The following is a 16,259-nucleotide window of genomic DNA, read 5'->3' as shown; positions in this document are numbered from 1 at the left end:
GACACATGATCAGAGAAGCCTGGGTGTTCGGGACATGAAATCGATCATGTTTCACAGTGGGGGGGATTCCCTCTGTACAGGCGTCCCACGGGGGTTTTTTACAGTGTATTTACCGGATGAAATGTATGATAATATTTCCCAGAGCAGGTTTGGGATGTGCGCTTCGGCTCATGTTATGATTGTGCACAGAGACACGAAGATGCGCCTCGGGCTGCTGGACTGACTCACCTTTCACTTTGTCTTTCAGGATTCTTTAAACCTGAGATAACGGAAATAAAATAAGAGTTTTTATTTAAAGTCGTGCTCCTAAATACAGTATCACAGTAAATGTACTCCAAGAAGTATTGCATTAAAGTTGTACTTTGTGTGCGCAGTGTTTTCAGTTTGTTGCCTGATACTGATGAGTGTGAGTTGTGGCCGTGTCCGTGAGTTTTGATGGCGTCTGTGTTTTCGGGAAACTGTGATCTGAGCTCACTGCAGTTCCTGATTGTCTGTTCCTCATAGCTGCAGGATGATGTGAAAGAGCTGACAGGAGAATAAACTCATGGTGTTTAAGTTTCTGCAGAAATCATCTGTTCCTGGTAAACGTAAATGGGAAGAGGTCAGGGATTTACTCGGAGACAAAATAATTTGACAAACGGCATAAAAACGTCATGTTCCACTTCCTCTCCCGCCGCTCTCTTCTGCTTTTCTTTGAAAGACTGAGGTTGTGTTCACACTCAGGATAAAGATTCTCTAACAGCACCCACAGAATGAAAATAAACCTGCTTGACTCTGAAACCAAACATGGAGGAAAAAGCTCTGTGTTTGCAAAAACCGAAGGCTGTTCCTGTTCCTACGTTTGAAGCATCAGAGCGGCTCTGAAACAGGCAGCAGGGTCAGCGAGAAATCAGGCGATAAAGAAGGAAAAAACTTTATTAACCGTCCTGATCTCGCTGTGCCGTCTGAGCGCAGAGCACGCAGACGCTGTTGAGAGCACGCCACTCTGACCGGGAGAAGAGCTTCTTCTGTCTCGTCTGTTTTCTGTTTGTTGCCATTTATCTGTTGACCTCGCTGTGTGCTGACACGCAGCCATGTGTGACTCCTTTTATTGGAGTCAATAAATTGATCTGAATCAGTAAAATGGATAAAATGGATCCGAGCTTTGAATAGAGGCTCACAGAAATGAGGCTGTGCTTCAAACAATCCTGTTTTTATGCCGGCGTCATCCAGCCTCACAGGTTCTTCAGCTCTCAGTATGATACATATTTGTTAAGTGTGCACACCTCAGCCTTTGTCCTGTGTGTGTGTGTGTGTGTGTGTGTGTGTCGTATCAAAGTGTGTGAGTACATCATTTCAACATCGAAGTCTTCATTTCCTGTGTTTCCCTTTAGCGATCACAGCTTCTACTGATGTGTGAGGCTGGGCTCATGCAGTGTAGGGTGACTGGTCAATAACTGGTCAATAACTGGTTAACAGTCGACCAGTGTGAGGCTTGGTGGTGCTTTATGGTTTAATGGTGGCGATAATAGTTTTACAGGGAGTCATTTAGAGTCGGTCAGCCTGGATGAACCTGCAGGACTCTGCTGACTTCATGACGAGGGTAAGCAGTGCTGTCATGACAGGTTCCCAGTGGTCACATTGGTTTCATACTGATGTGTTTCAGATGGCTGCTGCTGTAACTCACAGCTCTCCCCGTCAGTATGTCTCTAATATTTGTGAGCTGCTGCTTGTTGTGTGGATTCACTTTCATTTCACTTTGCCTCGGTGTGTTTCTCTCTGATTCATGACTTGAGTTTCACTGTGAGTCTGAGGCTACGCCTGTGTCAGTGGCGTGTATCTGCAGGCTGAAGGACACTTCCCTTCCTCACCTCAGGCACAGATTGCACAAACACTGTTTCCTGTCTTGATGCATTCTCAATCATCCAGGAAAGTAAATGAGACTGAAGAAGTCACTTGGATGAGTGACAAAACGTTTCTCCCACAAAACGCTACGTCCAGATGAACAGATTCAACTTTTGGAGACTGTTTCCTGTAGTTGTGTGCCTGCGGTGGTGAAGGCTGGCACGTCGTTATTCAGGGCGGTGAGCCGACACCCTTTGTTGAGCCGACAGTTTCACCTTGAAGTTGTTCTGCTTTGGATTCGCAGCAGTAACACGTTTAGCGCACAGACCCCCCCACACTCAGCTCCCTGTCACTTCACTGCATTTTACCTCATATACACCATCAACATGTCCAAGCTACACTCGCTTCAAGTACGTTTGATGCTTGGAATGAATTTTCCCGTGTTTCTGGTCCTTCAAAAGTTCAGCAGATCTCCACCTGCAGGGCTGAAAAACTTCAGCTCTGAAGAAATCTGCGAATCAGCTTTAAAGCCACTGCAGGAGGCCCGATCTGAAGACTCGGCCTGTGTTTGTTAAAGCAGCTGTGAGCAGCTGTGTGATGCTTCCTTTATATCCTTTAGATTTCTTCTGCTGCGTACAAATAGCTCTGCTGTGTGTATAAAAGAGTAAAAGTGGTGAGAAAATCAAATCAGTCACTTCTGTCCCACACAGTCAGTGATTTCAAAGCACCAGCGTGTTGAAACATGAAATAAATGCCGTTCCTGAATGTTGGTGACTTCCCAGCAGCGCTCAGGCTGGGCGCTGTGTTCAGAGAGGTGCACAACCCAGCGCTGGTACCTTCACAAAGTGCATTGTGGGTAAACTTTGAGGCTCGGTGTCTGCTCGGAGCGTCTTCAGGCAGATAATCCTCACCGCTGAATAATCTCAGAGTGGCTGTGATTCTGGGGGATTCTTGTTTTGTTGCTGTGGCCAGCACATCTGGATCCAGGTGTGGGGGAAGTGCTTTCTCGCTCATATTTTTATTCTGCTCGGAAACACCTGTGCTTTATTTTTGTCCCTGGGGCTGCTGGGTAAATAATCACTCTCACTCCCAGTGTGGTCAGGTTAGTCGCAGCACTTCCTGTTCCTCGGCAGACGCTGTGCTTGTGTTTTTACTCGATGTGCAGACGCTTGTTTTCGTGGCTGATACGATTATTGTTATTCTGATCACAGCCATGTGGACCTGATTTACAGCTGCCGGGCCAGCAGCTAAGGATGAAGGAACAACATAAGGGTCATGTGACAAGTTGATGGTTATTTTTCAAAATAAAAGCTTCACTTAGTTATAGGACCTAGGGATGGATAATTGGGGAGGGAATCAAACACGGGGTTCGTGTCCCAGACTGAGGTCACATTGACCACCTGTGGGCCTGAAGACCGAGACTAGAGGCAAGATGGCGGCAGCTGATCTGCTGTGTGTGCACGTGCGTGTGTGCGTGTGCACGTGTTACAAACCCTCAGACACCCCCCCCCCCCCCCCACACACACACACACACAGCAGGGCTATAGACTAACGTTTACTTCTGTACCTTGTCCTTTTTTCCCATGTGTCTGCGATGACACCTGTAACCTGGGTGCACGTGACATCATTACTGGAGGTGGGGTTTATTTTCAAGCCATTTGAACTTAGTGAACGGAACATCTTCTTTGGGAATATCGTAGGCAATGTTAAACCTCATGTCGGCCTCCTCTGATGATCTGTTTGCTGCTGCCTGAAAGGCCGTGGAAGGCCGATGTCTCGGGACTACTTCCTGTGAGGCCGCGCTGACGACACACTGAGCTGGAAAGATTTCTGTTTCTCTTCGCACACACATGTTGACTTTCTCAGAGTGCGAGAGATAGCTATATAGAATGCATAGTATGCAAACTGTTAACCCCACTCCAGCCAGCCAGAGAATCCCCCGGTGCCCGCCCCTCTCCTCCCTGCCCCGCCCTCTCCTCCCTGTGCGACAAGCAGCAGGCACACCTGGCAAACAGAGTGACTATCTCTGATTGGTTTAGACCACGATATGAGCATAATGTGTGTCTGTTGTTGACCACACGGAGACTTTCAGAGTTGCGGAGATTTATTTATTTATTTTTTTTTTTCAGTCGCACCTTTGAGGAAGTAGGTAGGTCACATGTTTAGAGCCTTGCACACACGTTTACTTTCTCAAAGAGAGAAACAGGAAACGGAAATCTTTTCAGCTCAGTGTGTCGTCAGCGCAGCCTCACAGGAATCAGTCCTGAAACATCAGCCTGATTTGATTACTGATTGATTGATTACCAATAATCAGCATCAGGCCTGAGGAATCCTCATTGATCGGTCCTGTCTGATATCTCTGCCTAATTTCGACATATTTTTATTTGGACCCCGCCCTCTAACAGCTGGGGTTGGATGGACCTTATAATAGAAACAGAAGAAGATGAATGTATGTCACTCTGTTTCTGTCCTGCAGGTGGAGCCGATGGATCCGAGGTGCCGCCTCCTCAGAACGTCACCACGAAGACCTTGAACACCAACTACACGCTGAGCTGGGACTGGGCGCCGGGCGCTGCAGGGACCCACGCCGTCACCTTCACCACGCAATATGTGCCGTAAGTCTGAGAATCATGAGGGCGGGGCTTATTTACCTGTCAGACGGTGGACACAGGGGGGCGTGGTCCACCTGAAACATGTCTTCTTGATTCAGGTTCAAACAGGTTTGAGCTGAGAGAAACTAACTGTGAGCCAGCTTTAAAGTCAGTTACCATGGTAACACAGAGAGCTGCTCTAAAAGGGGAAAACAGCCCTGAGTAAAGAAAGACATCATCAATGAAGCTCTGGAACCAGGATTCACCATGGCAACGGGCGACTGAGCCGCTGTGGTAACCCAGCTAACAGCTGATGGAGGAGTCGACTTTCACAACATCTGTCGTTACGACGGCGACGTGAACGATGCGAGGAACATTTCAAACCTGCAGCAGAGTCTGAAGTTCAGCTTCTTTTCCTCCTGGCAGCCGAATCGCTAAAGATGTGAAACTCCTGTTTCTGTAAATAAAACCGAGCTGTGTGAGTGATGGCTCCTCTGCTGCTCTTAACATTAAACTTAGCCTTCCTCCAAATGGAGGCTCTGCTCCTTATCACGCCGTTGCCATGGTGACTCCTGGTATCGGGCTCGCTTTCATGGACTCGGGCCTGGGTGAACATTGATCGGCTTTACTGGAAGTGAAACGTCAGGGTCTCCCTGGGTTGTTAGTCGGGTCCTGGTGGTGTCAGCTCATGCGAGCAGCTCGATGCGGTTAATCCAAACCAGCGACAGGAAGCTGTCAGAGATGGTTACTGGAAACCGGGCTCAGGCTCCGTAACAGCCAGCTCTTCTTCACAGTTGAAGCAGAGCTCGTGTCCCGGCTCGTGTTTCTCCTCTCTGGTTTCACTGGAATTCATTTGAGACGTTTATTAACCACCTGGCCTGCCATCATGTGATCACATGAAGGCCTTTTAACTCCTCGCTGATATTTTAATACGAGTTTAAGTGTAAGTTAGTGTGCTCCATGCCTCAGAGAGGAGCAGCCTTCCTCTTCGCAGTTTTCCTCCCTCGTCCCCATCATCCTGCTTCCACAGGCGTTAACCTCCCAACCCTGACCTATGAAACGCAGATGACGCCTGCTCAGACACGTTTATTGAAACATGGCTGGTGTGTTGCTGTTGTAATTTGATTTTATTCAATGAAAGCTCTCCCTCCACTAATGTGTTTTCATGTTCTCGTCTCCTCAGGAGGTACCAGCTGAGGTTTAAGAAGAAAAAGACTCCAAACTGGATCACGGCGTGCAACCAGACGTCACACCGGTCATGTGACCTCACACGGTTCAACCTGCACTACCTGGGCATCTTTGTGCTCCGGGTGCAAGCCACCGTGGACGGGCAGCACTCGGAGTGGGCGCAGAAGGAGTTCTGCCCCGATAAGGAGGGTAAGACGAGTACTCGGCTTTCCAGGAACTGCGATGTGCACATGCTGCAGCAGCGTGCGAGCACACGTGTGAGCTCACCACAAACCATCAAAAACAAGGTGCTATGACTCAGAGGCGAACAGCCTTCGCACAGTATCGGTGCAACAGCCGAGAGCAGGGCTCAGTAGAGATAAAGATCTCCAGCTTCAAATATCTGACTGTGAATCGTGCGTCCATGTATGAGGCTCTCATCGCTGAAGTAAACGAACCAGAATCAGTCAAGCAGTCACAGGAAGTCTGTGCAGGTTTTCATTACACATCCTGGGACCTGAGCTCACCTGTGTCTGAACCATTAGTGTAGGTACAGTCAAGCCCACATTTCTGACCTAAAGTAACTTTTATTCAACCTGCGAGCTTATTTTTCTTTTTTACCCTAAGTGACGCGGGTGTCTCTCAAAAGATACTAAGACAATGTCCAAGAGGCATCGTTGTGGAAAAAACTATTTCTCAGCTTTTATTTACATTTCAGAAAAAAGTGTCACATCCAAAATTATTCATAGTCTTCTTAGAAAAGCCTTTTTTGGCAATCAAACTCTTCCTATAATTGCAGATCAGTGTTTCGCACGTCTCCACAGGTATTTTTGCTCATTCGTCTTTAGTAGTGAGCTCAGTCTTTCAGGTTGGAGGGTCTCCTCGCCCTGGTCTTTAGCTCATCCACAGAGTCTCAGTTGGGTTGGAGTCAGGACTCTGGCCGGGCCGCTGCACAGTGTTAATGGTTTTGTCTGCTAACTGTTGGTTTTGTTGTGTTTTGGGTCGTTGTGGTGCTGAAATGTCCGCTGGTGCCTGAGGCCAAGTCTCTCTGCACACTGCCTGGTGTTGTTGTTGAGAATCTTCATGCTCTTAGTTCATGGTGCCGTTCACTGTGATTCGGTTCCCACCAGCATGTTCGACAGTGGGGATGGTGTTCTTTGGGTTCAAGGCTTCTCCTTTTTTACACCAATTAAAGAAACATCATTGTGACCAAACAATTCCATTTTTTCTTCCTCCAACCAAAACACAGAAGACCAGATGTCCTCGTCTTTGTCCAGATGAGCATTTGCAAAGGCCAAGTGGGTATTTGTGTGCCCTCTCTGGAGAAGTGGCGTCCTCCTTGATCCGTGGAAACTGCAGCCACTGGAACTTTGGAAAACATTGAGATATGGCCTCGTAGCTCGTTCCTGACTTGTGCGCAGCTACAGGGCCTCACTCCTCTGTCTTAGCCATAACCGTCAACAAGCCTGCAGAGAGCTGCTGTTTGTCACCTGCTGCATTGATTAAAACAGCTGTTCCCAATGAATAGGTCATTTGGATGGTGATATAGGACTGTGGATTTTCCACTGTGACAGTGTGTTATAACTATGGGCTTGGCTGTATTTGCCTAGCTGAGCCTGCACTGTGTGCTTCCTCACATATACCAACATGCAAATATGCAGACCCAGCAGCAGAGCTCTCTGCATGTAGACGACGGACACCACGACACCACAAATGTGTCGCAGTGATTTGAGTAATCGAGTATTTCATCGATTGTGGTCTGTCGCCTCACAGTAACAAGGTCCTGGGTTTGAATCCAGGCTGTCTGCCTAAAATGGCAAAGCCTTAAAATAAGTACGGTAGTCCACCCCGTGCCCCCCTTTAGACACAGCCCTGCCACGTAAAGGATGAGTCTGTTTGTTGTGACGCCTGTGGCTGTAAGCTAACGGCGGGGATGCAGAGCTGGAACGGGCGCTGCTACAAACACATTTTGTTCCCACCTGTGGAAGAGGCTCCGCCTCTTTGTCAACAGACTCCATCTTAAACTATGACATCAGACTGCAGGCTGAGTGGGCACGCCACTCTCGCACACGTCTGCACTGCAGCGGTGGTTTTGTTGTTTGATGCGATGATAACATTGAAGCACACTGTGAGTTATTCCAGTTATTCAGTGCAGCCTGAGATCACTGATCAGAGTGAGGCGCAGGTCTCAGGTCAGTGTGGGCGTCTCCAGACTCACCTGCTGGTTTGTATCTGCGCTGATGATGATGACGGGTCAGGAGGAGGAGCCGACAGAGGTTTATGTAACGCCCGCTGAGTGTGTGATAGTAGAAAATGTTCCTCCTCTTATTTTTCTCTGTTCAGCCTTTGATAATATTTTCTGTTCATTTCCTCGTGTCTTTATCTCTGTAGAAGATTTCAGTTGTTTTTTGTAAGATTGCAGTCAGGTGTTACTTAAATCTGCTGCTGGCGTCAGACATGCAGAAAGAAAGAGGAAGGAAGCAGCCGATGGGGAGAAATCAGGACACCCGTCACTTCTTCTGTGGTTGTTATTTCAGCGTTGGCGGCCTGAGCTAAAGTCGGGTCCAGCTGCAGAGGTTTCAGGCCCTGTGCAGTGTGACAGCAGTCTGCCCAGGCTCCTTCAGTAGACGGTCACATGGTGTTTAAGGACCGCCTCACAGGTGTCAGAGCAGGTAAAACACCTGCTGATCAGGTGAATAAATGTGATCTCCTCTCTGTCCTGTCTAGCCGCTCTGGGGCCTCCCAGCAACGTGACGCTCGCTCCTGCTGGAAGCGACCTGGACGTGGTCCTCACCGACCCGCTGACCAGCAACAACACCTCCATGAGGGAGCACGTCCCCGACCTGTACTACCACGTCCAGTACTGGGAGCGCCAGGCTGATGGGCAGGTAGGAAGCTCCTCCCACTTCAGTGTTACCTGTTCTCTTCGTGCATGTGTGTGTGTGTGTGTTTATTCTCGCCTCCCCAAGATGCTTCGGTGGAGAACAGACGTATTTCCTGTGTGAATCTCGCCACACTTCCTGCCGCGCTTCCTGCCAGCTGGCTGCAGTCGAGCAGCGAGCTGAAAACTGGTTTGATGAGGAAGAAACAGGTTACTGCAGCACATCCCAAAATAACCCGAGCGCGTGACGAGCGAGTCGATGATGAGGGTGAACGCCACACAAACACGACATGCACGGAGGAATTGGGCGCCACCGTGTCAGACAGCTCAGAGCCTCACACAGAAACACGGGAACCTATCAGAGCCCACCACATCTGCAGAAGGACCCACCCCCTCGGGTCAGCTGACTGACTCGGACTGTACAAAGGCGGTCGAGTGAGTAGATGGGACACGTGAGCGTCTCAGAAGAGTACAGCCATGCCTCTGTGTGTGATAAAGGTGACGATGATGATGAAGACGTGGTCCAGCTGCAGAGGTGCAGCCTCAGTGTTTGTTCCTGAGCACAGATCAGCTGCAGTGATCATGTCGGTGACTGTGAGAGACGGCACAAACGTGTTCACCGCCGCCGGCACACCAAACCCCCAAACTCAGAGGAAACCACACAGACGGTCATGTTTACACTTGTGATGGAGTTTAAGTTAGGCTGAAACGCACGCACGCACACACACACACACACACACACACACACACACAGTCCTGTTTGCAGTCTGTCCTGATTGGCTGCAGTCAGGCTGACTATTACAGGAGTGATGATGATGATGATGTCTGACTGCATGTTGATGCTGGTGCGTGGCGGTCCGCTCAGAGTGATGCTCTCTGCTGTTACCCCTCTGACCTTTGCCCTTCCCCCTCAGGCCTCGCCTCATAAGCAGCTGAGGATCAACACCACCATGGTGACGCTGCCGGGCCTGAAGGCGTGGACCTGGTACTGTGTGAGGGTGCAGTCTCGCTACGACTTTTACTCGAAGATCAGCGACTTCACGGTGCCGCACTGCATGCAGACCGAAGGTAACGCCGTCACTCTCACTAAGCTTGGCGCTCTGCTTCCTGCAGCTGTGACAGCACAGCCTCCACTCGGGCTGAGTTTACAATCATCCACTTCCCCGTTCAGATGGATTTTAGTTTGAATAAAGCGATGTTGATTTAGTCCAACCTGAATCGATTTTTTAGATATAAATGTGTTTATATCCGTGTTTGTATCGGTGCAGTTTTGTGAGCTTTGACCTATATCTAGGTCAAAGCTCACAAAACTGCACCTCACAGAAACGTCGTCATTACTTCTCTCGGTCTTTCTCCCTGCACAGCGCGCTCGCTCGCTCGCTCTCTCTCAATGCACTCAGAGACCAGTGTCTGACTGTCTGAGTCAAAATTGAACGGAATTGATTGTAGAAATTAAAACCGATACCAGCACAGCCTCCACGCAGTGACACATCAGAGGAGAACCAATCAGGTGTCAGAGCGTAAACTCGTCCAATCACAGCCTGCCGAGGTGATAAGTGAAGTTCTCTGAGGGTCTGAGAGGGTGGTCACATGGTCTGCCACCATCTTCATGGTGACAGCTGTGACTCTGAAGGCGGAGCTCCTCCATCTAACGGCGTCTGTTTGTTTCCAGGTTCGATCCCCTGGTGGAACATCTTCCTGTACTTCCTGGGCTCGCTGCTGTTCTTCTTCCTGATCGTGCTGGGAACCATTTACAGCTTATTCAGGTGCTGCAAGACTGTGAAGGATGTTCTGAACCCGTCCGACCAGATGCCCTCCCACCTGAAGAAGGTAGCTCGCAGTTGATGAGCGGGTGGTGTTCACCTGATTGATCTGTTTTATTTAAACGATTAACTGGAACACTTATGACGAGGTGTGATCGGGGCGTTTCTCTGTGATGTGCACATCATCAGCAGCTCTTCTTCTTCTCTCCTCTGTCCTCCTGCAGTACCTCTGCAGCTCTCCGGGCTCCGACATCCCTCGCCTCCTCACCCCGGACTCTGAGTCTGAGCTGCTGTGTGAAGGCGTGACCATCTGTCCACCGCCCGCCGTCCTGGAAAGCCACATCCCTCCTGCCGAGGAGCTGGCAGCGCCCCCCTCGGGCCTGGAGCCGAACAGCAGGTCAGTGTTGGCGTGTTCATTAGAGAGCGTTCATGATGGTGGATCCAGCAATGCAAGCTAAACCGTGTCTCTGTGTTTGCAGCGTCAGGCACAGCCGGCAGGACAGCAGCAGCAGCGGCGACTCCGGCGTCTACTCCTCTGGCGGCGGCTCATCCGGAAGCTCCGCCCTGAAGCAGCTCAGCGCCGTTCGCCACAACCACATGGGGAGCGATGACAGCTTTAAGGGTTTGTTGGACCCTGAGCGGGTGAACCTGCGGGAGATGACAGCCCACCTCAAGAGCCAGCCCGAGGTCGCAGACGAGGGTGTCGTGGACGTGTGCGTCTGAGCGAACAGGAGACGGGTCCGTGGGAAATGTGCGGCGTGCCTTTTTTCCACCGGTCACTGTGAAACATGCGTCTCTTTTTAAACACAAACATTAAAATAGACTGAACTGCTGAGCCACGCCCCTCACGCAGAAGGAACGAGTCGTGCTGGAGCGTCGCCGTTTGCAGCTGCTGATTCTGTTTCAGGCAGACGGGAAGTCCTGCTGGTGCTGACTTAAACATTCCTCCTTCAGCCGCTACCGTCGTCTTAACCCTCGCCACGCAGCTCGACTCTGCACGCCATCACGCATCACTTTAACTTTCACAGGTAGCTTGCAGGTGCTAGCATTAATCAAAGAGGAAGCAGTTCATTACGTGAGCGCACCTGGCTACAAGCATGACGTCTCCTCTGCGGGCGGCGGCCTCTGTGTCGCTTTCATTTAATCTTCGTTTTACTGTAACAGCACGTTTTATTCTTCCATTTATGGTTCTTATAGAATCTCTCTGTTCTGGTAACTCTTGCTTTCTTTATGGGTCTGTCTTACCTCCATCTGCAGCTTATGCTCCGCCCACACGGTGATGTAGAAACCGAATCTGTGGCATGTATCAGCAGGACAAATCAAACAGGATGGTGAGTAATTATAATCAAAGAAGCATCAGTCGTGTGGTTTGACTTCCTGCTCTGAATCGCCCTGCCCATCTGCTGACCTCTGTTAATGTTTGTATATAAGCTTGTTGTGCAGCTGTGTTACAATCAGAAACTAAATAAACTCCTGAAACACCAAACTCGCTTCGTGTTACTGTGTGCAACATCTTCTCGTTCCAAACCCTCATTTCACATGTTTGATGACGCAGTTCCTGTGACGTCCAGCAGAGGCAGTAGTGAGTCAGTCCCCATAAACTCCCATGTTAACAGCCTGTTTACAGCAGCAAAGAGCCTCTGTGCGGACTCAAACTCACACACCTGCGTTTCTATGGTACACTGTTGCCCGACAGTGTAAAAACACGAAACGGCAGCCTGAGGTGAATATTTAACCAGAATTATGCCAGAAGCCTGCTGACGATGCTGAGGCATGCCTTTCAGAGGAACATTTACCAAATATTAGAGGCGTGCCCGTGACCAGCGCTAGCATTGGCTGATGCCTCCTCAGCTCTGAGCTTTCATCCAAACAAAACAAGCCAATGGGAGATGAGACGGGAGCGAGGGCCATCTTTTATGTACAGGTGATGGTGGTGGAGAGAGACTGAGGTTTCAATAATCTGTCGTACTTACATATAAGCTGAGTGATGTTCTGTGACGTTGCTGTGCACAGACAGGTGAAACTTCAGTCACTGTGCTGTGAGTGCGCTCCGTGGCGCCCAGCGGAGGGCGGCGGTCGAGCCTCGTGATTCACAGCTGCTCCCTCTCCCCGCTCTCAGCTGGTATTCCCCGTCACTTCCCCGAGTCGGACAGAAAATGAAATAACTCCGAGCACGATCAACAAAGGGTCGCGGCGGGGCCAAGAACCAAAACAGTCGCAAACATGTGGTGGGAGTCTGATCAGCTGATAAACAGCTGATATTTGATTTCTGTTTATTCTCTTCTCTGTATCAGTCCTCTGTTCTCCCGCCTGAAGCTTTCTTCTCCCTGTTTCTCATTTCCAAATATTCCAGATATTTTTTTTACCTTGGGTCCTGTTACTCCTCATACAGGAAGTGAATGAGTTGAAAACCTGCTGATTTTATTGAAAGAACCAGATTTAAATGTGGTTCTGGTTTTAATTGTCTTTGATGTTTTTGACTTTTTGTCAGATTTCTGTAGTTTTATCTGTTTTTCTTCGTTTTCTGGTTTTCCTGTGTGCCTTGCTGTCACCTCCAGTCTTTCTGATTATGAACCTGTGCCTGTAGTTCTCCATTCTTTGAAGCATGGATTTAGCTCCTTTGTTTGCGTGCTCATGGTCTCAGGCTTTGATGCTTTTGGTGTTTGTTTGGGGCTTCTGGACTTGAGTCAGTCAAAGTTTCTCTGTTTGTTTTGCCGCCCTCTCCTGCTTAGCAATCTTACCTGATATCACTAGTTTAGCTTCTGTGCTGTTGTTCAGTATATTGGCAAAAGGATTGGCTCAGCTGCCTTCACATGGATATCAGCTTGAGTGACATTCCCGTTCTTAATCCATCCATAGGTTTAATATGATGTCAGCCCCCCTCTTGCAGTGATAACAGCTGCAACTCTTCTGGGAAGTCTTTCCACAGCTTCAGGATTGGTCACCCTGATAAGAATAAGAATAAGATAACCTTCATTAGTCCCACACGTGGGAAATTTGTTTTTGTCACAGCAGGAAGTGGACAGTGCAAAAGTTATGAAGCAAAAATTAGAATAAAATAAAATAAGAATAAATACTGTACACAACTGTACAGAATAGAATAAAATAAAATACTATATACAGTAGAATAAATCCCCAAACTGTTCCCACAAATTTTGGAGCATGAAATTGTCCATAAAGTCTTCGTATGCTGAAGCATTAAGAGTTCCTTTCACTGGAACTGAGAGGCTGAGCCCAGCTACTGCAAAACACCCCCTCACCATGGCACAGTGCAGTCAGACAAGTACCCAGACTTCTCCATCAGATTGAGTTTGCTTCTTAAATACCAGGTACATAATTGGCAGGAACCCTAAACCTGACCTCCAAGAAGAACACAAAAACTCTGTCCTGCTCAGGGAGGGGTAGCCATCTATGTGTCATGTGATTTCACAGATAAATGTAACTGAGTATCATCTGCTTAGCAATCAGTATCAGGTTTTCTAGTAATAGTACCAAAGGGAAGCATCTACTTTGTGGATTATACTTTCTGAACAGCACAGGCTGGCATGATTTTAGAGCACTACTTGTTTCAGTATAGAAGTAAAAACTCAGATATGGCTAAAGGAGGGATTTTTGAATCTCCTCTCCATGTGTTCAAGACACCTGAATGTGTAACTGTATGATCACATCACAATGCCCAGTTATTATGGAAAACTGTTATTCATGGACAGGTTAGGAGGACAGTGGTAAGGAAATATTCACCAGAACTCTGTTTGCCAGTCTGGCTTCAGAGCTGAAAGGAAACCTGGGATTGCTCCTGTTTTCCTCAGAGGACAGTAAGTTGTCCTAACTTCGCTTTTTGTTTTTTGAAGGTCTTTTAAACCTTAGAATACCATTTTGTTTCTAGTGTATGACTCATGTGGTTTAAGGCATGTGTCTGTGAATTATTACAGGGATTCATGCATCTCTTTGTTGGGTCTTGTTGAGGTAGCTTCTCTCTGTGACAACCTGCAGTGTTTTTAATGGCCCGTAGGGGGCGTGTCCTCTAGTCGCAAAAAGACTTCTGGTTATATGAAAACAAAATGGAGCTCCTGCTCTGTGAACAGGTTTGGCTGATCTTTGGATCTCCGTGTTTTCCATCAGCACCTCCACCTCCTCCCCATGTGTCTTTGTTTAGACTCTTCTGCCATCTAGTGGTCTTCTGTCTATAATGCACCTCTACTGGTCTGCTGCTGTCCATCTGTTGGGCCAGGAAGATGGCAAACAAACCAGTTATCCCCATGGAGATGACCTATCATCATGAAGGAGGTCAGGGACTGGATGAAGAGTATAATGTCAATGCTGAGTATGATTTCTAAGATGAAAACACTGGGCACTAGTACTGGTCATATTTTGGTCAGGTTCTCACTGCCTCTGAGTGCTGCGCTCTCTTTAGTTTGTGTTTAGTTGGTAAAAGCAGCTTGGCTGTCTCTCTGAATTTAATAATCACAATTTTTGTTTTTGCTGATTACATTAAAAGTACTCAGAGTGGATGATGGATGGATGATGGACACGTGTTGTATGTCTCTTTGAGTGGATTATGAGCAGCAGTGTAAGAAGCTCGGCTTTGGAGCAGGTGCTGCTGCTCCTACACTTATCAGCACCTCTCTATGGAGACCCTGACCCTGTTTTCCACCAGGCTGCAAACATGTTTATTTCTGCTGTAAAGATGAACATAAAGCAGGATTGTCCTGATATTCCTGTGGGAATGAAGGTCCCGTCAACATTTAAGGTGCTGATGGTAAAAGAGGCTTCTCTCTGGGGTCTGTAACATACTGATCCATACACTGCTCAAATAGATGCACACAGCACAAATGCCCTTTTCAGGCTTCACACCAGTAGGAAGGTTAACCCTGGGAAGAGTGAGGTGATCACAAAGATAAAGGAAGCACAAATGTTAGTGAGCTTTCCCAGGATTCATTCCCAGCTGGCAGAAAAAGCCTTCTGGATCATTCATTATGGCCTCTCCCTGCTCACTCAGGCTCCATTCAAGCCTCCGTCTCTGTCTCCACCAGCAGTCTAGACTCCAGGGGGTCAAACATGACTCTGTACATCAATAACTCATGTTCACCCTGTGGAACACCATAATTAACCTCAGCGTGTGAAGAGGACTCTCCATTTACATGAATAAATTGGAGTCTATTAGATAGATATGATACAAACCACTGCAGTGCAGTACCTGTAATACCTACAGCATGTTCTAATCGCTCTAATAGGATATTATGGTCAACAGTATCGAATGCAGCACTGAGGTCTAGCAGGACAAGCACAGAGATGAGTCCACTGTCAGAGGCCATAAGAAGATCATTTGTAACCTTCACTAAAGCTGTTTCTGTGCTGTGATGAGCTCTGAAACCTGACTGAAACTCTTCAAATAAGCCATTCCTCTGCAGATGATCTGTTAGCTGTTTGACAACTACTCTTTCAAGGATGTTTGATATGAAAGGAAGGTTGGAGATTGGCCTATAATTAGCTAAGACAGCTGGGTCTAGAGATGGCTTTTTAAGTAAAGGTTTAACTACAGCCAGCTTGAAGGCCTGTGGTACATAGGCGATTATTAGAGATAGGTTGATCATATTTAAGATTGAAGCATTAATTAATGGCAGGACTTCTTTGAGCAGTTTTGTAGGAATGGGGTCTAAAAGACACGTTGATGGTTTGGAGGAAGTAATTATTGAAGTTAACTCAGAAAGATCAATTGGAGAAAAAGAGTCTAACTTAACATCGATGGTACTAAAAGTAGCTGTAGATAATATTACATCTGTGAGACTGTTCAGAAAGCAGCTCATATATATTCATTGCCATGCAGATGCAGTCTTATCGATCCCTGAAGCCTGATAACACACACTAATTAGTTAAACTGCAGGAATGTCTGTGAATGCTTAGGAATGTTTATTTAAATGCTTTAACTAATTATTTTATTTTATTTAACTTAGATTTGTACTTTTTAAGCTCTGTCATTTAATATTTTAAATTTTTCAATTTAAGTTCTTTCTTTTTGTAATTTCTAGCTTA

The 16,259-nt window shown here is 47.7% G+C and overlaps 1 protein-coding gene across 2 annotated transcripts in view; it reads left to right on the top strand.

Annotated features, from left to right (window-relative positions):
* The window catches only part of LOC100691527 (interferon alpha/beta receptor 1b), a 53,728-nt gene extending 42,016 nt beyond the window's left edge, over positions 1-11,712 (top strand). For both annotated transcript variants that reach the window (XM_019352825.1, XM_005450357.4), the window contains exons 2-8: positions 4,301-4,439; positions 5,599-5,792; positions 8,310-8,470; positions 9,378-9,531; positions 10,136-10,293; positions 10,451-10,623; positions 10,706-11,712. In XM_019352825.1, coding sequence (XP_019208370.1) covers positions 4,301-4,439; positions 5,599-5,792; positions 8,310-8,470; positions 9,378-9,531; positions 10,136-10,293; positions 10,451-10,623; positions 10,706-10,949 — 1,223 coding nt within the window. In that variant the 3' untranslated portion in view covers positions 10,950-11,712. The remainder of the gene's footprint in view (positions 1-4,300; positions 4,440-5,598; positions 5,793-8,309; positions 8,471-9,377; positions 9,532-10,135; positions 10,294-10,450; positions 10,624-10,705) is intronic.
* Positions 11,713-16,259: the final 4,547 nt, after the last annotated feature.

The sequence above is a fragment of the Oreochromis niloticus genome, linkage group LG16 (genome assembly GCF_001858045.2).
Source record: "Oreochromis niloticus isolate F11D_XX linkage group LG16, O_niloticus_UMD_NMBU, whole genome shotgun sequence".
Taxonomy (NCBI): Eukaryota; Metazoa; Chordata; class Actinopteri; order Cichliformes; family Cichlidae; genus Oreochromis; species Oreochromis niloticus.
This window is presented reverse-complemented; position numbering and strand designations above follow the sequence as displayed.